The following is a 25,935-nucleotide window of genomic DNA, read 5'->3' as shown; positions in this document are numbered from 1 at the left end:
TTAGCTTTTATGTCATTTTAAAGTTGCGCAATTACATTCCTTTGATAAATGATTTATTCAATATAAATCTATTGTTCCCATCAATAAATTACAAAACTGATCCACAAACCGGTTCCTGCAATGTCAGAACGATAGAAAATTTATGTTTTTAAATCAATTCGCACACCTACAAAAAAACAAAACAGGATCAGATGGGATTAGGATGTTTAGCTGGACTCGACTGGCCAATCCGCTGAAGATGGGCTGCCAGTTCGTAACGCATTTCGCGACAGCCCCCCAAATTCCTCCGAATGCAAAATTCTGGTCGAAGCTGTTCGGAAAGTACCTGTTGCTGACGAATACCATCGGATCGGGACTGCTCCTCGCCATCGGCGATGCAATTGCTCAGCAGTACGAGGGATTTGGTGAAAAGAAAGCCTTTGACTACTCTCGCTCAGGATGCATGATGATTACGGGCTCGGTGATTGGTCCGGTTCAGCACGGATTCTATCTGCTGTTGGATGGGCTTCTACCGGGCACTAGTGGATGGGGTGTGCTGCATAAGATACTCGTGGATCAGTTGATCATGTCGCCCATCTACATTTTCCTGTTCTTTTACGTCAGCAGTTTGCTGGGGGGAAAGACCTTCGTGGAGTGCAATAGCGAGCTGTCGGAGAAGTTCCTCTACACCTGGATGTTAGACTGCTGCTTCTGGCCGGGTCTGCAGTATCTTAACTTTCGCTTCCTCAATTCCCTCTATCGGGTGGTGTTCGTTAATGTAGCCAATTGCGTGTACGTCGTTCTGCTTTCCCATATAAAGTACGGGTTTTCCTACCATGATCCCTAGTTATATTTAATGACAATTGAACTGAATAAGCAAAATACAATAATGGCGTTCCAACAACTCATGAATACATTTTAAAAGCGATAAGAAAGCTATCGATTCGAAGCTTGCAGAAGCAGTAAGTGGTCAGTCGAAAAAGTGCCATCCCCAATCAGCTGCTAGTTTAACGTCAAAACAATCGGGTCTTTCGTAACGTAAATCAAAAACACACGGGACTACAGTAGTCGCAAATTGCAGTGGCTGCGAATGATGTTTGGCACTCGCTGCCTGCGCCAGTGCTACGGTCTCCGAAACCCGGCCGTTCCCTGGACCCACAAAATCCATGGCTCCCACAATTCCCGCAGAGATTTTGCGGCTCTGTGCCGGATGAGAAGCCATGGAGTGGGTCACCAAAAGTACGGACTGCGCTTTACCCATGGCAAGGGGGAGACGGAGGGTGGAGCGCTTAGTTTCATACTGCTGCGATGGACGAAGATCGCGTGGAGCAACATGTTCGGCAAGTATCTGCTCGTTACAAACGTGGTGGGCTCCGGACTGCTGATGGTCGTGGGCGATGTGATAGCCCAGGAGTACGAGTACAGGCGGGGATTGCGGCACCAGGACCGCTTCGATACGGATCGCATGTACCGGATGTTTGTGGCTGGCGCGCTGCAGGGACCTCTTCATCACTACGTGTACAACTGGATGGACAGGGTAATGCCCGCTCGTACGCTGAAGAACATCTTCAAGAAGATCCTGATTGACCAGCTGGTCATGTCGCCCGCCTGCATCGTCATATTCTTCTATTCGATTTGCTATCTGGAGCGCCAGACCCTGGACGCCACCAATCAGGAGCTGATCTCCAAGTTCCCGTATGTGTACATGCTGGATTGGATGACCTGGCCGGCGGCGCAGTACCTGAACTTTCGCTATTTAGACACCAAATACCGGGTGACCTTCGTCAATGTGTGCACGGCTGTATACAATGTGCTCATGTCCTACATGAAGCACGACTTCGGCGTTCACCTGCCACTGGAGGAGAAGTTAGTTGAGTCCTCCGAGCAGAACCTATTGCCTCAGAGTTCAACGACGAGTCCCGAAGCCCAGAAAGCCGTTTAAGACAGAACGAATAGGAATCGCGGAATAGGTGTGATATCGATAAGAACCAAAATTATTTAGTTATTGTGAACACGAGTGTTATTATGTAAATAAGAGGCTCTTAATACCAATAAATATGCATGTTTAGTACACATCTTGGTCCTTCAACAGAAATGCTTAACCAAAGAATAAGACGAATCATTTTAAGTTATTGCTAGTCGATCCATTATATTTAAAGTTTTAAATTATGCGTATGACTAAATCGAAACATATCAAATGCAACCTCTAACTATGTTATCAGCCGATAAAATAAATATTTGTTTATTCGATAAGCGAAATACACCAGTCTAGACTGGTGAACTTAAATATAATAGTCGTATCTATTAACAAATGGAAACCATCAAACACATAATGTGTAAGATAGCTGGAAAATTGTATTGATTTAATGTTGCTAATATAGATATTGTATAAATGTTACCTTCTAGTTATTTCACTTAATCACAATCGTCTCCACGGGTTGGCTGATTCCAAAGATGTGCTGCGCCAGCATCAAGTGTTCTTGGTTAATGAAATTCGCGAGCAAAGTGATCACATTCTCATTGCAGCGGGCAATCTGCTGTCGTGTTATCGCCCTGAATTCATCCCGGGCTCCTTTGTCCGCTCCACGGGTGCCAATTCTTCGGCTTTGGGAACCACCAGCTACAGTGGCCGCAGTAGGCGTGCCACTGGAAATTGGCGAGCTGGTCAACTCAAAGTTATCCTCCTGCTGGGAGTTCCAAATGTGCGAGAGTTCCTCGAGCAAATCGATATTAATAATGTAGGTGGACAGGGTGCGCAGATTGAATGATTTGCGTTGCTTGATCAGGTTAAATATCTGTTGAGTGAGCAGAACATCATTGAGCAGATTCAGCTGCTGCAGCACTAGAATATCCCCCAGCAATCGATCTGGGCAGTTCGGTTCGAAGACCTTGCGGCTCAGTCTGCTGATGATGGCTCCCACGCAGTACTGAACCAACGCTGATCGAGTGAGGGGCAGAAAAACCATGTGCCTGTGGCCCTTCAGCGACATATTTTCCAAAAGTTGACCCTGGGTGGTTGGGAGTTCTGACAGGATCTTCAAAATGCACTGGAAGCCCTGGAGCTGTGTGACAAATTCATTAAAGTTTATACATTTAATAGAACAGAATATCTACTTACCGTCATGCTGCCTTGCATTAGATTAAGGCTCAAGATCTGTAGGCTCTGAACCAGGCTGCTCTGGGTAGTCATTTCCGCCATAAGCTTGTTGGCCTCATCCCGGTGTCCGAAATATATGGCCAAGTCGAAGAGGAACCTGGAGATCCAAGGCGCCAAGGGAAGAGCCAGCATAAGTTGACTGAAATCCCTTTGGAACTGATCCGTATTGAGCAGCTGCCAGCACTGGGCGGCGTGCAGGAAGGCCTTGGATAACTCCGGACTTATGGCCGTGGTCAGGGAGAATTTCGGTGGCTCCATGCTGGGCACATCGGAGCCATCACCTTCCGGCGACCATTCCATGAATCCCTCTACTAAAACATGACTTACATCGGCATCCTCGATCTTCAGCTTACAATTTCGTATATAACCGTGCAGGGAGTAAATGAACAAGGTGGTCGCGTAGAACAAAACCTGGGAGCTGCCCGCCGGACTGCCGGAAAGTATGTCCACCAGTTTTTCCCAGTATACGTTCTGGTTGACTTGCTTGCTGAAGGGCAGGAAGGGCTCCCAGCCCATCATCTGACCGCAGATCATCAGTACTTTAAAGATATTCTTCCAGGCATCCGCTGTATCCGATTCATCCATGATTTGCCGCAGATAAAACTCCAAGGAACTGGTATACAGTCTGCAGGCCAGATTTGGCGAAAGTTCCGGGGGTTTATTCTGGATCATGGGCAATACCTCCTCCACCAGAATCCGCTGATAGAGATCCGGTTCGGTTTTCATGCCTTCCGCCAGCATTTCCAGTAGTCTGGGAGCCTGAGTTATGGCCGATTTGGGAAACTTGTTGAACATCAGTATGTACATATAGATGCGCTCCAGATTATCGGCACTGTGGTTGATGGTGTGCATGAATATGTTGTGCTGAACCTCCGGAGTTAGGTGCTTGTACATTTTCACATAGAACTCGTGTTCCGGCGTAGTTTCATTCTCGTTTCTGAGGGCATTTGTCAGGGAGTTGATCTCCTGCCACAGCTCCGTATGTTGATTCTGGAAATTGGTGGCTCTGGAACAGTAAAAGATATAGTAACTGAATAGATATTATATTGTATACTTACATAGCGCTGAAACACTTTGCTGCCTCCTCATAATTCTGACCATCGCGTTCCAGAAGATAAGCCTCGTATTGCAGATTGAATGCATTGGGATATAGAGTTTTAGCCGTGATAATCCAGGCCATGGCCGCGCAAGGATCGCTTTTTCGGAGTCTTTGCGCCTCCTTGACCATGTACATCTCATTTTCCTCGTGGCTCGGCATGTTTCTTCTGGTATTTCTTATGTTTTAATTAGTTTTCTCCTAGTTTCAACAAAAACAAACCATTTAGCCGGCTATTTGGAATCCATTTACCAGCACTGGCCATATTTTTCTATTAGTGATGGCAACTATTGGATCTATAAACTAGATGGAGATTTTAAATATTTTGAAAAGGGTTTGTTAAGCTTAGTTAGATTGTTTTAGTTACATTAGGGCTAGCACTATTGAGGCATTCAAACCTAAGACGGTATCTATATCAAAGATATTTAATTTTAGCTCGAATATAGCTAGATTGAAAAACGGCTCTCGCCTCATCTGCAATCGATAACTGTTTTGCAGTAGTGTTGCATAGCAGCTGCCTGCCAGCTGATTGTTAGCTAAATGACCAATTGTTTTTTCGCGAATTTTTCAATTTTCTGTGATTTTTGCGCCTACAAAATCGAAAACTATATTAAGCAAAATACATACGAACCTGGCAGTTGCTACTGCTTATGTAATGTCTGTGACAAACCAAGTTTTCTAGAAAATACCTGCTAACGCGTCGTTGCGCTTTGTTTTTTTTGCGTGAATAATAATCGTTGGATATTTGGACTTTCGCAATTCGTTGTAAATATGTTTTAAACTTAAGTGTCACAGCTTATCAACGAAGTAATATATTTGTGATACCCCACTTTAGTTACTCAGGACACTAGAAATCACTAAATATAAAATTTGAGTGCACACATCGCAGTATGCCCCATTTTCTGATTGTCATTCGGCAAACAAACAATGACAGTCGCATTGAAAGTTTAAATCAAATCGTTTCCCAGAAAATTCGTACGTAAATATCTGAAATGTCAGACGCTAAATCCGAAATTGAGGGCTTTATAGCTATTCCCACGACATCGGGCGAACAACAACAGCAGCAGCACCAGCAAAATGAGCAACAAGTGGTCGGCACAAAGGACATTAAGGCTCCTGATCAGGGTAAGTAGTGCCAGAAAAAAGGGAATTCTCATAAAATATTTCTAGAAAAATAGTAACTTACTTAAGACCACTCTAAGTAATTGATAAATGGCCTGCTGCCCCCATTCCCCATTGTTTACTCGTAATCTACACTATTTATTAATTTACTTATCACTTATCACAACCAGCCGGTTGCCGATCCATAAATCGAAAACCAAGAAAAGAAACAAAACGTAAATAGTAACTAAACTATATCAATAATATGCAAATAACAATCGTTCATTACTATCTTATCATATTCTACAAAAATTGCTGGCGATATTGTATATATTAATATTTCGTTTTTAGAAGCTATTCCTATTCTCTTTTAGAAATCATTATTTAATACATATAGATACTCATAGATCATAGGAAATATAGAAACAAGACAACACACACTAATTCATGCATTATGCTAATAACAATCTGCTCATCCCATAGATATTTTCTAACAAATTTATTTGTACCTGTTTCTATTGTTAGTTTATAGAGCAATGTGGTCTTCATCCGCGAATTATGCATATTTATTTAATCACCATACCTTGTTTCACTTAACTTGAATGAAGCTCCTTAGACTTTTATCCCAAGATCGGCGACTCTTCGATGAATCATCAAGATAACCCCTTCGAATAAAAGTACCATAAATTCCGAAAAACCAGTTTGATTATTTTGTAAATTGCTTCCAAAATGTGACGTTCAAACCGCAACCAAAAATCATCAATTTCATATTATATATATTGTAATAATTACCGTTTTAATTGTTCAGTCGCAACTTTTTTTAGCTAGTGTCTTATCAAATATATTATGTAAATACAAAATAATACTAAGTGCGGTTAATTTTACAATTTATTTTAATAAATAGTAGTGAATTAAATATTTCATTTCTTTCGTGATTCGTATTTGAATGCAAGTGTTTATTTACTTAATTTATTATTAAGTTTTACGACAGTCTAAAAGTAATCGCGAGTTTTGAGTTTATTTCTGTGTTCTATATTTTGTAGTGTTAAAATGTATTGTATATAACCACCAGTTTGCGTTGTTGCTTCCCAAATCCGCACATAGCAGGTCAGTTTCTGCAATTTTCGAATTTCTCCTAACCAACCCACAGCACACACAATTTCACTAATCATATTCTCGAGATTATGTTTAAATTTAAATACAAATAAAACTCGTTGCAGTGGGGAAAAAGCAGCGAAAGCGTTTGATAGAAGAGAAGAGCGCCCAGGAGCCAAATCCCTTGATCCTGGAGCATGCCACTCTGCAATCGGTGCCGCAGCACATGGAGAAGCTACTGAATCAGTATCAGGAGTGCCACAAAATGCCGGCTGCCGAGTGGCTTCATTTGCTGACCTACCTGGTGGCCCTGGAGAGCGGATTTGTGGAGGAGGAGACATTTGCCCAGAAGAGACACCTCATTGAACCCGTTCCATCTTTTAGCAGCTTCCACGCCCTGAATGTGCGACTCCTGAGCGAACAACCTGCCAAATATTCCGTGTGCTTCAATGACACCGCCTACATAATGCGACTGAGAACTCTATTGGACAAGCATGCTCCCGAGGAGTCTTCCCTGGTGTCTGCCCTCCAGTCCCGGCTGATGGCCATCACCCTAGGGGATCAGCTTATGATCACCCTGTCCCCAGCACCTCCGTCAAAGCAGCCTGGCTACAGCATCAGTCTGTCCATCGGACGCTATGTCCTGAATGTTCAGGCGAAGAACAAGCCCATCTACCATCGCTTTAGAAAGCTGGATGAACTTTCCTATCAGCTCAAACAGCACTTGTTCCATCCCATGCGATCGCAGCAACTAATGCAGATGGAGATGAAGCTTCAGCCCTCGCTGTTGGGCCTCCCGGACGACTTGTACTTCGAGATCTTCAGATATCTGGACAAAAGCCAGCTGAATGTGGTGGCCAGGGTCAATAGACATCTCCACTTCTACAGCAAGGAAGTGGAGCGAAAAAGTGTGAAGGGCGGTAAGCTAAGCTCTGGTTTTTATCGAAACAGCTGGAATCCATAAAAATTGTTTTGGAATAAATGTCAAGCGGTGCATTCTCGTAAATCATTGTATGTCAATAATTATATTTGCTTTTATATATACTAAGTAAAGGCCTTGTTATTTAAGCGCTGATATAAAACGTCTCTTTATATTCCCTGAAATATTTAAAATATTAAGATGGATTTTTACAATAAATTATTCTCAAAGATAAAGGGAATATACCTCGTTTTTTTTTGGAGAAAGAATTGAATTTATTCAATTGAAAAGGTAAATTTGACATTCATGCTGGCAAAACAAAAGTGAGAGTACTTTATTCAATTAATTAAGCACTTAAGATTTCAGATAGATTTTAAGGAACAAGGGAAGGAGCTTTCAATTATTTAAGCTCCCACTTTATTTATTTCACATTTGTTTTAGTATGAGTAACTTGTAAATTAACACTATATTATTGGTTTTTAATTAATTAATTAAATTTGTTTTCTATAAATTTAAAACGTGTCCTTATTGCATGCGTTTATACGACCCGCACCATCAGCAATGACCATTGTGGATCCTCCGACGCCCTCGGCTGAGTCCTGCAACTCCTTCGACATCTTTGAGCCACCTGCCACGCCCCTGGATTCCATTAGCCTCAAGAGCAGTGCCAGTAGTTACCTCTACGATCGTAATATTACAGGTGAGTAGCGTCCACGTGACCGCGCCACCTGTTCGTCGGCATTTCACCCCCCTTTTTGGCCGAAAAGAGGGGTACACGCCCCTAAACGAGTCGGCCCTCAACCACAGAAGTGCAGAATGCGAAACAAGCGGCTCCAGCAGCCAAAAACACGCGCCGAGATTGTCGCATCCACAATTCCCAGTGCCCCCAAAAAACCCCAAGCCCCCATCCGCCATCCCGTTCTCGTCGGCTTCGAATCTCCAACCTCACAAGCCCACTTCGATTTTTTATGCGCACGCAAAATCAACAAAACCCACGCGGGCAAAACGGCACCCCTATAACCCCTATGTGTGCTACAGCTTTATACACTGAGAGAAACCTATGGAAAGCCGCTGAAATTTGTAAGTTTACACTATAAAATATTCAATTCATTTGGAACTCTTGAGAGTACCGCATCCTGTTCCCTCGAACACAATTGTATTTCTTTTAAATGTTTCTCTCAGTGTACTCCCCTTGGCCTCCTCGCCTTTTCGGTTTTCCTGGCGGATGGCATCCACAATTTGGTTTTTCTCCCTCAACAGCGGGATGCTTGCTGCTCGCTGCTGGGCTCCTATTTCGTGTTTATATTACGATATCGACTTTCTCGAGCCGAGCCTTATCACTAAAATAAAATAAAATAAAAACAAAAAGGAAAAAGGAGAGAGTGAGCCCAGCCTGGCGACATTCCCCTTGGAAACCCTATGTTTTGGGGTTCCCGTGGGTCCTGTCGAAATTATCTGGCTACAACTTTATCAAAATAACGAAAAACAGTGACAAATGCATAAATAAATTATGGCAAAGCCAAACAAAGCAAAACATATTCCGCTGGGCTAGTGCTCTCGCATTTATTTTTAAACTAGAGGAGTCGCGTCTCCTGAAAAGCTCCGGAAAAACGAGAGAAGCTTTCCATCGAGCTGCTCTTCAAGAGTTACTCTGCATTTCCCAGGAGCAGCTGTTTTTCCCCAGCTTCGTCACCACTCTTGTCCGCCCACAATCCGGTCGAATGGTTGGGTGAATGAACCCACAGATGTCGGTTTCATACAGTGGCCAAATCTTATTAAAAACATTGGATTCAAGTCAAAAAATTATCTAATTGCAAATCATGCATTTTGCACTGATAAGATTATTACTAAAAACCGGTTTGATCTGGGTTTCTGCAATATAAAACAGAATTGCTTAAGATTATTTGCCAATGTTTTTATTGCCCAATAAAAGACTATCTTATCACAAAAGAAAGCATGGAAATTGGAATTTCATGAAGAACAGAAATAGTTAGCCACTGACTCATTTATGACTCGTTTATATTGGGATATACATTTTTCTTTAACAATAAGCTAAATTTCTTCAATATTGAGCTAAATTTACTTACATGCGGTTTTGGTCACACTGTTTCCTCATCTGCGTTGCTAAACTGTGCCAAACTTTTCATTCTGCTTCTCGTTTGAGTAGCTGTTCTTGCTCTCCATTTCATTCTTGTTCTTCTCCCGTGTGGGTGGTCCAGTAACGGTAAACAGCAAAGAGGAATCAAAAGAGTTGGCAAAACATATGCTTTTCCTCTTTCCCTCTTACTTATGGGATGCAAGCAAAAGCAAAGGCCAATTTTCTAAGCACCAGCAGATGCAACTCTGTCTCGCTCACTCGGGGTCACACTGAAAAAAATATTGGATAAATAAACAAGGAACTCTGCTTTAAGCTGTTTAGCAAATCTGCTATATTTATAAGTGATTTTATAAGGACCATTTTAAAAATCTAAAATATTTGAAACTGCTATTTAGGCGTATAATATTTAGTCCAAATCCTGATGAACTTTTATGTGGGTGCTCAGATGGACCCGATTGTTTGCCATCTGTGCTTTCACAGCTCTCACAGACTCCCGATTTCCTGTGCAACTCTCTACGATTCTACCACTCTCTCGGCTGATTGCGCTTTTGGCCTCTCGCTCCTTGGCCAGCCAGCTTTTCCGCAGGATAACAAAGCTCGGCGCAATCAGTCGTCGTACTTTGGCCCAGCGTCTCTGGTCGGAAAAGCGGAAAAGCGGGACTTTTCACCCGGGAGAGAGTGTCGCGAGTCCTCGCTCTCGCCCAGATACCGTTAAAACCTGTTCGAACTAGGTCCTTTACTGACATACATATGCGTCGCATCCTTCGCGTCCGTGTGTGCTTGTGCTCTGTGTTTTCATAAATATAAATAAATAAGTCCTGGCTGGTCCAGAACTTACTACTACTACCCCACACACAACAGCTGATTATTTCAAATCGGCGCTGGGGATTTTTATAAACACTTTCAAGTGGGTTTTGGGCTTGAGAGGCTGCCTGGCGACCTTGACATCGCAGTCAATGGTCTAGTTACCTCTTGCATTATCTTTGACTCGCACAAATCATCGCGAAATCAGCTGGATTATTTAAAGGACTTTCAATGTTGAGTATTAGGGAATATAAAAAGGAGTTACCTTCCTACTGAAGAGTTGGGAATTATCCCAAATTTTATAAATCATATTTTTAAATTAAACAATCAGAGATTTTGTATCAGTGTGGATGGGGCGCTAAAAACAATTCAGTGTGTAATTTCGAAAGAAAATTTATTTCCAGCGATCTTAGTGTAATATTTGTAGTAAATACTGGATAGCAAATCCAGCGACCTAAACGCAATGGTCTAGTGGCAATTTTGAACTGTATAAGATAATATAAGATCAGCCTCAAGCTGGATTACAGCAGCGATAGCAACGGACCCTGGGAGAAGCAGCAGCAGAACCCAAATCCGCAGAACCCCAACTCGGAAAAGGACAACAATGCCAGGACCAATGAGCAGCTGCAGCAGGACTTGCTGCAACAGTTGCAGCAGCAGTTCCAGATGGCAGCGGTGCAGCAGCAGCACCACCAGCGACAGTTGCTGCAGCACCAGCACTCCCATCCGCCCTTCCAAGCCCCCCAGCAGCACCAGCCCGCGCAGCAGCAGCAGCATCAGACGGCGCAGCAGCAGCAGCACCAGGCGTTGCAGCAGCAACAGCAGCAGCAGCAGCGCTTGCACCACTCGCACCACCCACCGCTGCAGCACCACCTGTCGCTGGGTGGCTACCAGCAACTGCAGCTGCAGATGCAGGCCACCAGGAATCAGTACTCCACGCCGCAGCACCACTATCGCAATGCAACCAATGCTGCAGCGGCCGCAGCTGCCACATCGGCGAATGGGGCCACCATTAGACGCCGCACCTTGAGTCACGTATCGCGCTCTTACTCCCTGGGCACAGCGGCGGCCAACGCAGCAGCAGCAGCCGCAGCCGCAGCAGCAGCAGCAACTGCAGCGGCCACAAGTGCAGCAGCCACAACTGCAACATCATCGGCCAGTAGCAACAATCAACTGAGTATCCACAAAACTGGCATCATGGTCGCCGCCTCGCGCTGCCGAAGTCCCATAATGCTGTGCCACAGTCACAGCGACGGCGAGTTTCCACTGTACCGAGGTGAGTGCGCAAGCGGGTGCCCACTGTACCGTAGTGCGTTCCCAGGTGTATCGACGTACATTTTGATAGCTTAATTAGCCGCTGTCATTGTGTGTCACTCGCATGTGCAGAGCGCAACAGTTGACGGCATCGGGAAATGGGATGAAAATGAGATGAAAATGGGATGAAAGTGGTGGGGCTATTGAAGGGAAATTGCGGTGCGTTTGGGTATTTTCCGGTGCTCCATTGTGTCCTGTAATGCTAACTGCTCGATTGTTGTGTGCGGGCCTTTGGGGCTGCATCTCGTATTGATTGATTACTTGGCAATGATTTATTAATTGGATTACAGTCATGCGGGCTTACGTTTACGTTTTAATTAAATATTTTCCAAGCCCAAAAAAGTGCTTATTTTTATGGAAATAACCCCTATATTGCATAATGAGTAAGCAAATAGGGAAAAGTATATTTTTATACCTATTTAAACGTATCAAGGAGCTTTTATGCGTTACAATAAACTCAATTAGCAGCGTTTACTTTGATGGCATCCCGTTTAGATTTCCACTTAATTACTCAATTACCGTATCAATCGATTCCATACAAAAAGCCATCATTTCCTAATCCGTAATCTTAACAAGCTATATCGCACTCAATATTGATATTTATGACGTCAATTTGCTAAATTGAGTAAATCCCAATGAAATCGCGAAAAGGTTGGCTGTAATCAATGTCCTTTTCATTGCTCTTTATCCTGCAACCGATTCTATGCAATTTTCCGGGTGATTTTTATGCTTTTCTTTGGCTTTTCCTCCTCCATTTCCACTTTTGTTTCGCTTGTCATCTGGTGCGAAACTTAATTAAATTACGACACTTCTTCAGCGCTTTTTTTCAGCATTTCCTGACAAGTTCAAAGCGCAATGTGTCGCACATCCTGCCAAGGATTTCCTTTGCTCTCTTTCTATTTTTATCGCCTTTCCTTTTCCCTCTCACACACACACACACACACATTTGTTGACTGTTCTAATACGCTTTAAATGATGGAATCGATTTGGAAACATTTGATGAGCTTGTCTCAGCGGCGACATCTGCGAAAATCTTTCATGAGCCTGCACAGAAAAGAAATTTAACAAAGTAAAATGAAATCTTAAAAAAAATATATTATTTTAAAATTTTTGAAATTATTTGTTTAGAGGTTTCCGCCACATTTAATAAAAAACTGCATATTTCCCCAAAAAATATAATCATAGATTATTCTTTTATTTTGGCACTGCTTTTTCTCAGTGTAGAACATTTGCGGGTGTTCGTACGAAATAAAATTAGCAGACTGATGATGAGACGGAATCGAGGGGGTAGACAAACTTTTCTTTGTCGTAAAATGTTGCGAGCAACGTTTCCCAAAAAATTGGGGCTATAAAAATTGATATTTCAAGTGGAAATCCATGCACATTCTGAAGTTGTTCATATAAAAAATTTATGAGTTTCTTTCGACATCTTGGAAAAGTTTCGTTTTTGAATTTGGTTGATTGTTTAAAAAATTATTGATTCGAATTTTATTGGGGGCTTGATTTTTGTGGGATCTAGCAGCTGAATCGAATGGCTGGTTAATTATTCAGGCCGCATCTTTGGGTCCAATTTGGACGTGAATAAATTTCTTTGAGCACGATTTATGGGTAAGGATTTTCCGCCTTTCGTCCCCATACTTGTTAATTTTTCCTCGGACTTTCCGGCTGGGTAAATATTGACAAATATTGATAATATTTCATTACCGTCTCCGATAGTTATGCCCCGCCTTTTTTCCCCCCTTTTATCCCTGTCAAAGATTTTTGTAGTTGTGTTCGTTGCCTTCTTTTTCAATTTTTATTTGCTGTCAATATGGCGCCATTTATGACAAACTGTTCGATGATGGCGTCGACAGCTTCCCAGGCTTTAATCACACCAGCCCAGGAACCCTCTCGTTGCCTACACTGAAAGAAATTACATATGAAAGTTTGCTAAAGTTTTACACCACTTATTTTTAAGCCAACAACTTGAAGAAGTTATTCAAAGTAATACAAACTAAGCTCTTAAGATTATATTTAATAATTATGTATATTTAATCATGTTTGACTACATTTATATACCAATTTGTTTCAGTGCATTGCATGGTGGATACTTAATGACTCCATGGCGTGTCTTTAGTGCTCGAGTTAATGTTTCGCGTATTGATTTCGCTCCCTTCGCCTGCAACCCCACCACCCTTCCCCTTTCGCTCAAATGCTTCTTGGCATTTCTCCCACGGAAAATGGGGGCGGTGGGGCAGGGCGGAAAGGGGCGTGGCCGGGAATGGGGGGGGGACAGCATCCGCAGCAAGTTGGCCAAGTAATTAAGGTTCTTGTAGCGCTGCTGCCTCAATGGCTCCCCAAGTTACGTGCACGAAATCTAAATTTAATTTGCAACTTGTGCCAAAAACGTGGGAAAAAGAAAAATTAAATCAAATATTTCGATGCAGCAGGAGTTTTCCTTATGGGCCTATTGACGTCATTAGCTGTAGTATGGGGATAAATAATGAAAAGGATGAAAATGAGGATAATTAATTGACAGCGAAAGAGATAAATGGATACTGTGGGATGCGATGAGTCTTCAAATAAATTCCAAAAACCTATTAAAATATTTCAACAACTTTTTAATAGCTCTATCATTGTTTCATAGAAGAAAAAACAATTGAAAAATACTTATTTTAAGGAGTAAAATATTCTCAAAATTATCTTAAAGATAGAGTTCATTTAATTACATTTCAATCAATTTTAGTTTGTACCCAAAATAAATGTCACACAATCATATAACATTTAACAAGCTGCTCAATTGGCTTATTCAAATTTCCCGATGAAGTTTAAATGTTTGCCGCAATTTAATTTCACTTACAAAAATCCTTGGAAAATCTATTTAGCCGCCAAACTTTTCCTCTCACAAATTGAGTTCAAATTTTCTCGCTTTGGCCTGCCATTTTTTGTGTGCCATCTTCTAGGCGCTTCAAGTTGGCCAAGAAACAACTCAATTTGAGTTTGAATGCAGCTGTTTTGGGCCTGGCATTGAATTAACGTCTTCTGTCCGTCAGTTTTCCTTCTTGTTTGGTTTCACTTTTTGGCGAAAAGCGACCGACAGCCAGGGAAATTACCATAAAAGTGCGCAGCTCTGTGAAAGATTATCTTTATTTGCAGACCGAGACAGAGACGGGCAAATCAAATGTAAGTCCTTGAACCTTCTCGCCTCCAACCCCCTCCCCCGCAGACACTTGAGTTTTCCCCACAGTCACATCAGACTAAACAAAAGGCCGAGGGAAAACCCAAAAGAAAAACACAGCAACGAAAAAGGAAGACAAGTCAAAAGGTAACCAACAACAACAGAGACAGCGCCAACCGCAAATGACCAACTTAAGCCTCAATTTGGGCTTTGGTCAAAAGGGAAAACACGGAAAAGATGGCCAAGAGTGGGCGGTAGTGGGAGGGGGCGGGGTGGGTAAACTGTGACCATCTTGCTGGCAAATTGCCTGGCTTAAAAATTTAATACTGCTCGCTTATTTGAAAACAATCAAAGCTCCAGTTTTGTTGTTGACTTTTCGACTGCACAGAAAAAAAAGTTTAACCAACATATCAATTTTTATTTTTCGCTAGTTTAAGCATATCTTAATTTTTTTATGTAAATTGGAATAAGTTTAGTTTATGTGTACCAATTATTATGTAAAAATGTCTCTAAACTCTTCTCTATTTTTCTCTGTGTCGCTGTTTACGCTTTTTCTCGTTTGGCTCGTCCGCTGTTATTTATTTATATTTTATTTGCCTGCCCCACTTACCTGACATCAACCCCTGTCCGCCGCATCCTTCCGACTTCCTTCCTGTCGTCCTTCCGCTGGCTGTCCACAGCCCCTTCTCCTCTCCTCCCCTTCCCCCTCATCCGCACTCAACCCATCTCCAGTGACAGAATTCTGGTCATGTGCTGCACATAATTGCATTCAAAGCTCTGGAAAGCCACCCCCTGATTTTCTACAACCCCCCTTTATTGAGTAGCGCGGCAAATGACAATAAGAGCGGTTACTTATACGCCATGTTGGCCATGCGGAAAGTTGCTCATGTAATTACAGCCCAGTTTGTTGTTGCGGGTGGTCAGGGAAACGGAATTCTTTATGCAAACTTTTAGGTCATGCCACTCGGACATGGATCTGGCCAATGACAAGTTGCAGGGAAAGTTTTTGGTGGAATTAAAGTTTTCCAACAGAGGGGAAGGATATTTTATGAAAAAAAAAACGTGAAATAACTTTTCAGTGAAAGTTGTTTATGCTGTCAGTGGAAGTTTAATTTCATTAACATTCGTTCGTAATGTACTATTAGTTATAATAAGTTGAATTGGAAATTCAGCAAATTTCCTTAAAAGTCTTTGAATTTGTAACTTTTTCTAAATTCTAGTCATCTCATTCGATTTTTCCCTTGCCTTTTTCACTATTGATTTATGTGGGTTTTATGTTTTGCTGCTCTATTCTGTTGACCAACCTTCTATTCCCGTTTCACGTTTTGTTGACTGACTAGCATTTCACTAAAAAGAAACTTTTGTATTTTATGCTCTTATTTAAGCAAACAATTAGTAATTTACCAAAATCCCCAAAACTTGTCATTGAGTAGAAGCAATACTTATGACCAAAATTTCAATTAATTAATCAAATTTTTGCAATTAATTTAGGTATATATAAGATCAAAATAAAATATATAAATTAAGTAGAGAGTTTTGCAAAGCCATACTAGTTTGAATAGGAGTTTTTCAATATTTTTTTACAATTTCTTTAATTTTTCCCAGTACACTTTCCAACGAGCAGTGGTCATTGTGACAGTTTTGTTTTATTTTGACCGCGTTTGCGATTGATTTTAGTTTTAGTTGAACGCGAACCTTTACCAACGACGGCTGAGAAAAACTTACAATTCTGAAAAATTGAAAGCAAATCAAATGCACATGTGTATGCGAATAAGTCAAATAAAAATCGATTATACGCCACGTTGAACGCGCTGAAAAGTAAAGATAAAATTGTGCCGCGGATTCAATTTAACGCCAGACTTGACTTTATCGTGTGCGAGTAATCAGAGAAAACGTCGATATATGGGAGCAAAAAAGGATTTGTAGATAGGAAAGATTCGCAGAGGAGGAGATGGAGTGAAGTGCCAATTGAGATGTCCTGTCGGCGCCAAACGATTTCCATTTTATCAGGACTTTGATTTGGGCCTGGCTAATAGGCCTGTATTATTATCCATTTTCCTTTTTGGGCCTCAATGTTTCGCAAGCGAAAGCAGCAGCAGTTGCGATTGAAACATCGCACCGGCGACAGGAAGCGGAAATTGTTGTCGTGCATTTTTAACAGAGGTTGGCTTAAAACTGTTGTTCATTTCTACACTCACACTTCAGCGATGAATTTTTAATAATACCCGGCAAAAAAGAGCCAGAATTCCTTATCCTTGCCGTGGAGGACTTGAATATGTTTTGAGTAAAAGAGAAACACGACCCTTAGAGGAAGGATAGCTTGGTGTAATCACTTGTTGAGTGCTTTGTTTCGTCCTTTTGTTCGTCCTGCTAATAGTCCGGCAATTAATTGCGTGTCTGCCTTGATTCCTCGCCAGCGGCCATCATTAATCAGGGGCGAAAATTAATAAGCGCTATGATTTAATAATAAATTATAGCCAAGGAAGGATTTACTTGGAATTTAATAGGGGAATTGCTCGAAGCCTTCGAAAGAAATTGGTATTAATAAAAGTGATTTGAATAGCTGTTTAAAGTGTTGTATACAGCTCACTCTTCTTTAAATGCTAAATTTGTACTGAAAAGTATATATTAATTCAATGAATATCCTTACTCAGCCTTTTAACCACGTTTAAACATAAATACTTGCTTTCTTTTATACATTAAATTATCTGACTTTCTTCAGACTAATACTGACGTTAATTTTTATTTGATTTAACGTGCCATTTACCTAACACAATGGCCACAAAGGAAAGCATTTCAAAAGCAAACATTGCGTGGGCTGCCAAAAAAGAATGATAAAAAGCCAGTGTTGCATACTCTGAAGTTTACAGGATAACATTCAGCTTTCTTTGTTGATTTGGAAGCTTGTGAAAAAATTATTAAATAATTTAGCAAATCTAAAGCTGAAAGTATATACCCATTATTTAGTAGAAAGTGCACCTGTTAGTCGCCTGATATCCGAGTTTCTGGAATGGCTCATTTAATATAGCTATTTAGCTGAGGGGCCCGAACAAACACTTAACTTTATTTAGCCTGAATTATTCCTGCCATTGCTCAGACCACGAATTCTCTTTTATCTCATCACCTTTTTTGCTTTTCTCTTCTCTTGCAGGTAAGTTTGACATTGATGGACTACGCAGTCAGGCAAATCGAAGGATGTGCGAGTGGGAGGATAAGGAAACTTCAAGAAATGCGCCCGAAAAGTATGCAATGACTTTTGACATTCCCCTGCGTGTGCGTATGTGAAAAAGATATAGGTGGTGGGCGGGAAATTCGAAAAAGCGCGGCGCGTGGGTTTTTCTTTTCCAAGTCAGCGCCTCACGCAGCTCAACATTATCCGCCCTACGATGCAAATTAGATTTAGATTTTGATAAAATTTGCCTCCTACTTCCTTTTTTTTGTAATACACATCTTAAAGTTCGTTCCACGCTCAAAGGGAAAGCGAATAGAAAACAAGTTTCTTGAGGTGGGCACCCTGCTGATGACAGACTTTTCCCGCTTTTCGCTCGCATTTCCTCTGTGCAAATACATATACCGTGGTGTGTCGGGCTGGAAAAACAGTTTCTGTTTGTTCTTCCGGCGACAAAGTCCTAAGAAAACAATGGCAAATTAATGGCAAGTTAAGTGAAAAGTTGATTGCCATTCTTATTTCCACTTGGTGGTAAAATATGCGGCAACATTACAGGTTTAGGCTTAAATTCTTTAAATTTATTCTTAAGTTTCCCAATTTCACATTAGTATATTTATTGGAAATACACTTCTATGAATTCGTTTAGTATGCTTTTAAATTATGTAGACACCCATTTAATTCATATGATTGTGGTTTTTGATTTATTTGCTACTCATTATTTACATTATTTATGCTTGCCACATTATTCTGCCTTCTTCTTGTTGGCCAATCAAGTGGAAAACAACATTAGCATGAACATTATTCAACGTTTAACCACATTCTGCCTTATCTAAATGCATTTATTCAGGATGTTGCACATATTTCTCATTTCGGGCCAATTTCCATATGCATTTCGATGCTCTTTTTATTTTTCGCAGCACCACGGTGCACAATGCGACTGAAAGGATGCTGCAAACACCAGCACAGCAGCTCACTAACACACACGCATTATGCAAATGGCGACACTGAAGCTGACGTCTAAAAATGAGAAATAGGAGTAGTAGCAGTAGGGGAGTAGGAGAAAGGAGAACGGAAATGGGAAGGGAAAGTGTGCACAGGAAATGCAGGGCTGTGTGCTAAGATGGCGGCGGGGAAAGTGAAACAGCAGCTCAAAGAAAGTCCTTGCCACTCCCCAAACGCCAAAATATGTATATCTTTATTTTTTAGCACAATTTTTCTAAACATTTTGTGCTTAAGTAGCTTCAAAATCAGTTTCAAATTTTAAAATATTTTTAAGAATTTGAATCACTTCTACAAAATCATTTGAACAGCTAGCAAAGAAGATGCAATTTTTATTTATGCAATATAAACATTTTTGATCTGCGGTTCTTATTATTATTATTATCTTATTTTCTTTGGATGCTTTAGAATTGCATTATTTTTGATGCTCAAAATTCGTTTCGTTTCTATAGTGTTATTTTTCCGAGTGCACTCCACTTAACCCATTGCGTGCTTGGGACAACATAAGGCAACTTAGTTGCCATAATTTGCACATTTTAGCTGCGATGCAAATGCACGCCGACGCATGCCAGCGACAGTTGACCCCCGACCCCTGCGACTCCTACCCTTTCACACCATGCACCCCCTCCCCCCCCTCACATTCGGTAGCCCCTTTTAGCCCACAATTACCGCCCAAAACGCCCCGTTTTGCCATATGAAACATGATATACGAGCCAAAGCGAATGTTTTTGATAGCTAACGGAAATTGCCAAGAAAACCAGCAGCAACGACAGAAACAAATTCGTAAATATTTTAAAATACGCCTCTTTGCTTCCACAAACACTGTGCACTGAGCGAAAAACTATTAGAATGCTCACTTTTCTTATAACAAAAGAAAGCTTTCATATATCAACGATTTGACCCCAATGAATATAAGGAAATATTTCGATAATCATTGGCTATAGGTTTAATTGTTTTTTTTTTTTCAAATATTTAACACGTGCTTTTCTGCGAGTGTAGGGCCAATGCCACTCCCATTTTGCAGCCCCTTTTAATCTGCAGTTGCTCAAAGCAAATGACAGCAAATAGCTGGCCTTTGGTATGCGAATCTTTATCTGTTTTATCAGGTTTATTTGTTCATTAGGTCGACGTCATCGGGAATTATCAGTAGTACAGTGTGCATTCGGTGGTGTGGGAACCTCAGCGTCTCAGGTACAGCGAGCTGTAGGGGTAGGCTCCGTAGGCGTAGGGCGTGGCATAGACGCCGCTGGTGTAGGCAGCGCTGTACGTGGGTGCGTAGAGTCCGCCGGAGTAGGCATAGGGCGTGGCAGCCACCACAGGCGAGGCCGCACTGTAGGCGGTCAGGAATTGCGGCTTGCCACAGGCAACGGCCAACAGGGCGAACAGGCACAGAGCGAACTATGGTGAAAAGGGGGAAATTCATTAGCCAAGGAAATAATTACAGTCTTTGGGAAAATAATGGAGCTGCCAAAACAATAAAACTCCTTAGATTGAAATAGACTTTATGTTGTGAGTTGAAACGAGCTTAAACTGCTGCGTAAGTTTAAACTAGAACCTCTGATTGACTTTATGGATAAAGCACTGAATTTTATATTTGAGATTTCACTATTTTTAAGATACTTATAAATACTTCATAAGTATTTACTTGGAATCCCTTTAGATACTCACAAACTTGAACATCTTGGATTTATTGATTTTGGTGGTATATCCGCTGATTGAACAAAAACTGATATGATTAAACAAACCCAAAATCCCTCGCTTTTATAGTAAAACCTGAGTTGACTTTTCGACTTCGGTGGGTGGCCCATGGAAAAGGGGCGGTGGGCGGTGGGTTAGAGGTCACTCTTGACCGTGGCACGTTTGCTCATTTGCTGTAGTATTGTTTTTTGCCTCCGTTTTGGCTACTACGTTTCTGGCCCGTTTTAATTTGGCCGCTGCCTTTGGCCCAAACGTCTTTATGGCCGCTTTGCGTTGCGTGCACTGCATTCCTAATAGCGCTTTGTTTACCTATGTAGCTTTTTTGCTAGATGTTTTGGAGGAAAAAAAAACGGAAGCAATCAGAAATTCCCTGAGCCAATGCAATTTGACCTCTGGCAATGTTAATTTGTGTTGGCCAGATTGTCAATTATCGTTATGACTGCCAGAGATTCCTTGGCCAGCTCCGAAATAGAAAATTCCAAGAGGAATTCCACAGGGTTGCCTTGGTTACCCTTTGTGAGCCTCATTTTTCTTACCCCTTTGCATTCCAGTTCTTATTGTTTAGATGCAGCTGATTGTGCTTACACTGCGCAAAACTACTAGTCTGAACATGAATTATACTCAAGGATATACAACCATTTGCTTAAAATTAATAAATTCTTAATAAAAAGTTAAGTGGGCACTGAAATAAGACTTTAAAAATTCAAAGAGTTTTAGTTTTTGGTTTAAAACTAGAAATTTTGTTTCAGTTTGAGACGCTTTCAACACTGTTACGCTTGCTCCACAAACATTCAATTTGTCAAGTTGTTAAATTTGAGCAGCTTTTCAGCTGTGCCCCGCCCACTTTGCCACGAGCGCCCACTTTCTTTGCTCTCGCCCATTGTTGAATGCTGTGCATTTTGCATTTTAAATACAATATAAATTAAGTTGGCAGCTTCTGGCATTGAGAACAGTTTTCGGCAAAGCTGCTGAATGAATGAATGGCAGCCCTTTTATCAAGATTCTCAAGTTAATTTTGCTGAAGGATAAGAAGGTCGGGGAAAATGGGCGATGGAATCGGGAGAAAACTGACATTGAAGACGAATTGTTCGCTCGGAATGAAGTGGAATTTTCTTCCGCTGGGTGGAAAACTTTCCTTGACTATTGAATAAAACGATGAACTGTTGGGAGAATTCAACAGCACAATACTATTTTAAAATAGTATTATCAAAGATGTTAAATACAATATATGAGTTAAACAAAAATTACAATTTACCATAAAAGTATAAGGTACAATTATGATTTTCAATTTATTTACATATGTAATTTATATAATGAAAAGTTTTGAAGATATTATTTTAGTCCCATAAATTGTTTCTTTAAATATTAAGTTCGCAAAAATATTCGAACGATCATTTACTGAATGGATTTTTCTAATAGTTTTAGAGTCACACAAAACACCGGCGAGAAATTTCTCGCATGCGATAAACAGTAGATAAACACTGCTTGAAGCAGTGCCTCGCAAACTTCAAGCGCCTCTCAAACTGCCATTGTTGTGCTCTCTCCCAGAAATATTTTTCTCTTTGGATTTTCCATTCTGTTTTTCATTTGCGGACCTGCGCTTTTCATTTGCCGGCATTTCTGGAGCAACAACAAAATTCCAGCGCTGAGTTTTTCCCTTGCCATGCCCCCCTTTTCGTATTTACATATATCTTTATCTCTCATTAAATATTTTCAACTAGAGCGAAAGATACTTCCGTTTCCTGTTTTATAAAAATAGTACTTACCATATATAAATACACATATACATAGTGTATATGAATAGTTGTAATTATATATGAGGTAAATATATAGGGAAATATAAATCCGAAATAAACGACGAGCTTTGTGACTTAATAAAACAAACCAGAAAATAATTTAAATGAAACTCCTTTTCAAATTCAAAGTAAAATTTAAGAAAATCTACCATTTACTTCTTCTATATATTACTATATAGAAGATTATACCAACTGTTCACTTTATCGAGAGCTCACTGTAGAGTGTTTTTGTAGTGAGCCTAAAAATAGGAGACGCCACCACTCGTGAAAATTCTTGAAGAGCAGTTTGGGAAATTCCTTACCGAAAAGTTATATATGACCGAAAAGAGATTTGCCTCGCGCCATTGTTTATCCACTATTTTTGCTGTGTGTGTATTTGTTTTTGAAAAAACAAGGTGAAATTGCTTTTGAAGTGCGGTTGCTTCTTGTTTTTCTTTCGCTTCGCCCGAAAAGATTTTCATTTGCCGATTGCCTCATTGGATTTTGGGGGATTAAAGTTTTCGAGAGAGGAATCAGTATCGTATTATTTGGATGTTTCTAGTGCGGAATGCAAATTGATTCTCAATAGTTTTTCGACATTTTCCAGATCCAAGTGCTCCTCTGGCTTTCCACCCAAATTGGCAATTATCATCGGGTGGTGGAATTTGTGGGTGCGAATTGCAAATCAATGGGCAAATCTAATTCAATTTGAGTTCCTATAATCAACTGCTGTGAATGTGAAATGAAAGGCAAACGAAGTTCACGTCGTTGTTAACATTCACTTGATTTATTAATTAATTTATTAATTTGATTTATATGACTAATGCTTTTGCTAATATGTAGCATATTGAAAAAGATTGAACATTTTAATTGAAAACAAAGAGTATATAGTTGTGAAAAAATTAAAAAGAAGCTAAACTGTTCTAATCTTTCAATACCCTTAATATAGCCCGTTATAAATACGATATTTTATCACGAATTTAAATAATAGAATTAAAATCAAAATTGGCGCCAAATTAAATTTTGAATTTCCAGCCGCTCTCTTCTCGAGTGTGACCGCGCTGCCGACAAGTGCCGCGAAACGGGCCAAAGTCGGCCTTATCGGCCGCTAAGCAGCTGGCCACACTGCGGCATATAAACAATTTTTTGTCACAAATTTTTTGAGAGCAGACGAACGCACATCGCGAACGCCAATTGGGGATCGTAAAGTCGGGAAAACAGCGTCGCGCTCACTTCGAAATAGTAGAAACCCAATAAACATTAAGTCCAAATCGCATTAGCAATGTTCTCAGTTCCGATTTGATTGAATTTCGCGGTGCAAAGCGAAAGAGAATTTTGAAACGTTTGCTTTTTGTTGTTTCGCCGCTCTCTTCGTTGTTGTTCTTTTTGTTGTTTTTTCCGGCGCGTCGCTTGGCGTTTTAAGTGTGTGCGTGTGTGTGTGTGCGTAACTACGTGCAGCAGTGTGCGTGCGTCAGTTTGATTTAAATAAATTATTAGTGAAAAGCAGCTGAGAAAAGTAAAGAATACGAAAAAGCGCAAGTAAACGCAATAAAAATATTGCACATTAAATAATCAACAAGTGTAAGTGCAAAAGCAAGATATGCAAAATGCAAAAGCAGAGAAAAGAAAATAAAAGCGAGCAAAGGCAGAAAGGAAAATTGTTGTAACTTTTTAAAAGCCCAATATCGAATTTAAGTGGCTATTAAAAATCGAAGATCGAGGCAAAGTGCAAAAGGCAACAAAACTACGAAAGCGCCCAAAAGGAAAATCCGGTTTTACAACTTCTCTCTTCACACACTAAACACACACATACACAACAATTCTCACACACACACTCACTCACACCAGCGAACAATCGAATTCTCTCTGAGAAACTAACACTAAAATTCCTTTGCTGGGTTTTAATGAATTTTCTATGGGAATTTCACCAGCTAACGAGCAGCTAAAAAAATAATAATCGTAGATAAACAAATAGTGTGAATGGAAAATCAGCTGCGACAGGTGCTGCAAAACAAAATGCGCAAGGTGCAAAGAAAAACAATACTTTCATGTGGATTCGATCACAGTGAACGCTCAGTAAAGATGAAAGAAGATCATTATATTATTCAATTATGAAAACAATTTTTAAAAAGTATTTTAGATAATGAACTCATATGCTCATATCATTTGAAGTGCTATAAAGATTTAATAAATAGTTATTAATAAATAGCTATCCATTTTAAAGCTTCACTGTATCTTGAGTATTTAAAAAACCATCCAGAAATGCCTCGTAAAAAAGTAAAATCAATAACAAAAGAATTTGAAAAAAGCTGAAAGAGTGGCCATAAAAATAGCATAAACAGAAAATAACAATAAACCAGTCAAAGAATAAGCAGTTACCTGTCTCACTCTCTCTTTCCTTAATTCAAACATTTGCGTAAACAAAAAACGCTTTACAGTAATTTCGGGCACCTGCTTTTTGTTTATACAAATGCATAAATATGTTGAATATGAATAAATAAATTCATTTTGCCTCGTACACGCTGCCTCGCTAAATGGAATTTTCACACGAAAAGTGGGAAAAATGGGAAAAAATATAGCGCCAACTTGTGTTATCTTATCCGTAACACGATTTTAATGATGGTGCAATTGAAAAAATAGCAGAGAAATGTGCTACAATTGCTTCCTTATCAAAAAATGGTATTACCTGCCGGAAAGAGATAGTAGTAGTGGTGATAGGCGGGGAAAGAAAGAGTTGGGTGTACGGTGTAGGAAATTACATATTTCATTATTTCCTCGCCCGATTTTTCCGACCAAATATTTTTATCTACTTACAATGTTGTCTAGACAGATTCCTTCGCTTTTCTTCCTTTTTTTTGTGCCACCCATTTGTATATGTACATAGATGTGCATAGGAAAAGTCTGGTAGTGGTGTGTATACTGTGGGATTTCGCACCCTCTCCTAGGATTTTCCTCTGCCGCCGCCTTTACTACTTTTTGTTGTGCTCCAGACTTCAGTTTACTCCACTTTGCGACGACTTTCGACCCCCCCACACCCACAACAGTGACAGCCCCTTTTGTGAAACACCCCCCTTTGCAGCATCCAGCAACCCCCAAAACGCATTCTCTGCTCCCTTTTATTGCCTTTCCTTGTTGTTTTCGGACAGTGGGGCTTGCCTAATTGAAACTAAGGCTGTCATAAGAAAAATAGAATTCAATAAAAACTACATTTAGTTTATTCTAGGATTACACAGAGCACTTATAGAAATAGTGATATAAACTACAGGACATTTTCGAGATTCAAAATTCATTGTTTACTGTAGAGCATCAGCTGTTATAGTCAGCTGACTCGAAATTCACAGTGTGACCATGCAGAGCAACTAAAATTACAAATTGTTTGGAACATAGCATTCAAACATCACCATGCAGTTTACTAAAAATTCCTTTGATAATTGCATACTGTGGTGTTTGGCTTTGTGGGCGCCGTTTGCGCGCAATTTTAAATTTATGCGAACGTTCTGTCCCCGTCTCTTTCACCCTTCATATGCCCATCTCTTTCCCTTCTCCGGGATGAAGAAGTTTTGCCGAAACAACA

At 40.5% G+C, this 25,935-nt stretch overlaps 5 protein-coding genes across 17 annotated transcripts in view; 3 read left to right on the top strand and 2 right to left on the bottom strand.

Moving 5' to 3' along the window:
* Positions 1 to 67: 67 nt before the first annotated feature.
* Positions 68 to 1,132, top strand: LOC6736667 (mpv17-like protein 2). The gene has a single exon (XM_002083487.4). The coding sequence runs from the start codon at positions 143 to 145 to the stop codon at positions 824 to 826; it is 684 nt and encodes a 227-aa protein (XP_002083523.2). The 5' UTR covers positions 68 to 142; the 3' UTR covers positions 827 to 1,132.
* On the top strand, positions 1,068 to 2,052 carry LOC6736666 (mpv17-like protein 2). The gene has a single exon (XM_002083486.4). The coding sequence runs from the start codon at positions 1,070 to 1,072 to the stop codon at positions 1,919 to 1,921; it is 852 nt and encodes a 283-aa protein (XP_002083522.2). The 5' UTR covers positions 1,068 to 1,069; the 3' UTR covers positions 1,922 to 2,052.
* A 49-nt stretch (positions 2,053 to 2,101) lies between these two features.
* On the bottom strand, positions 2,102 to 4,509 carry LOC27208413 (integrator complex subunit 10). Of its 2 annotated transcripts, XM_044922968.1 has the most exons (4): positions 4,195 to 4,509; positions 3,098 to 4,142; positions 2,379 to 3,041; positions 2,102 to 2,324 (listed from the first exon to the last, which is right to left on the bottom strand). In XM_044922968.1, exons 1-3 carry the CDS (start codon positions 4,392 to 4,394, stop codon positions 2,391 to 2,393), a joined length of 1,896 nt encoding a protein of 631 aa, XP_044778903.1. In that variant the 5' UTR covers positions 4,395 to 4,509; the 3' UTR covers positions 2,102 to 2,324; positions 2,379 to 2,390. The 2 variants fall into 2 exon arrangements, with proteins under 2 accessions (XP_044778903.1, XP_016030286.1); XM_016183992.3 differs by having other exon boundaries at positions 2,102 to 3,041.
* Positions 4,510 to 4,716: 207 nt separating this feature from the next.
* The window catches only part of LOC6736659 (protein nutcracker), a 91,251-nt gene continuing 70,032 nt past the window's right edge, over positions 4,717 to 25,935 (top strand). For 4 of the 12 annotated variants that reach the window (XM_016170281.3, XM_016170280.3, XM_016170282.3 and 1 more), the window contains exon 1: positions 23,486 to 23,942. Coding sequence is in view for 7 of the 12 variants with exons in the window: in XM_002083484.4 (XP_002083520.1) it covers positions 5,225 to 5,357; positions 6,554 to 7,392 (972 nt within the window). In the remaining 5 variants the exon portion in view is untranslated. Of the gene's footprint in view, positions 5,358 to 6,553; positions 7,506 to 7,906; positions 8,048 to 10,726; positions 11,526 to 16,777; positions 16,884 to 23,484; positions 23,943 to 25,935 lie in introns of those variants that run through there. The other 8 variants (XM_016170278.3, XM_016170289.3, XM_044922967.1 and 5 more) reach the window with 7 other exon arrangements.
* LOC6736662 lies at positions 19,970 to 20,702 on the bottom strand. The gene is made up of 2 exons (XM_002083482.4): positions 20,557 to 20,702; positions 19,970 to 20,286 (listed from the first exon to the last, which is right to left on the bottom strand). Exons 1-2 carry the CDS (start codon positions 20,566 to 20,568, stop codon positions 20,068 to 20,070), a joined length of 231 nt encoding a protein of 76 aa, XP_002083518.1. The 5' UTR covers positions 20,569 to 20,702; the 3' UTR covers positions 19,970 to 20,067.

The sequence above is a fragment of the Drosophila simulans genome, chromosome 3L (assembly GCF_016746395.2).
Source record: "Drosophila simulans strain w501 chromosome 3L, Prin_Dsim_3.1, whole genome shotgun sequence".
Classification (NCBI taxonomy): domain Eukaryota; kingdom Metazoa; phylum Arthropoda; class Insecta; order Diptera; family Drosophilidae; genus Drosophila; species Drosophila simulans.
The sequence above is the reverse complement of the archived record's forward strand: the minus strand, read 5'-3'. Positions and strand labels throughout refer to the sequence as shown.

Excerpts from the sequence above, each read along its gene's own strand:
- LOC6736667 (XM_002083487.4), top strand. The coding sequence starts at position 143 with ATGTTTTTAAATCAATTCGCACACCTACAAAAAAACAAAACAGGATCA.
- LOC6736666 (XM_002083486.4), top strand. The coding sequence starts at position 1,070 with ATGATGTTTGGCACTCGCTGCCTGCGCCAGTGCTACGGTCTCCGAAAC.
- LOC27208413 (XM_016183992.3), bottom strand. The coding sequence starts at position 4,394 with ATGCCGAGCCACGAGGAAAATGAGATGTACATGGTCAAGGAGGCGCAA. Across the intron at positions 4,143-4,194 it reads GCAAAGTGTTTCAGCGCTAT|AGCCACCAATTTCCAGAATC; the intron begins GTAAGTATACAA and ends TTACTGTTCCAG. Across the intron at positions 3,042-3,097 it reads TAATGCAAGGCAGCATGACG|CTCCAGGGCTTCCAGTGCAT; the intron begins GTAAGTAGATAT and ends TTTGTCACACAG.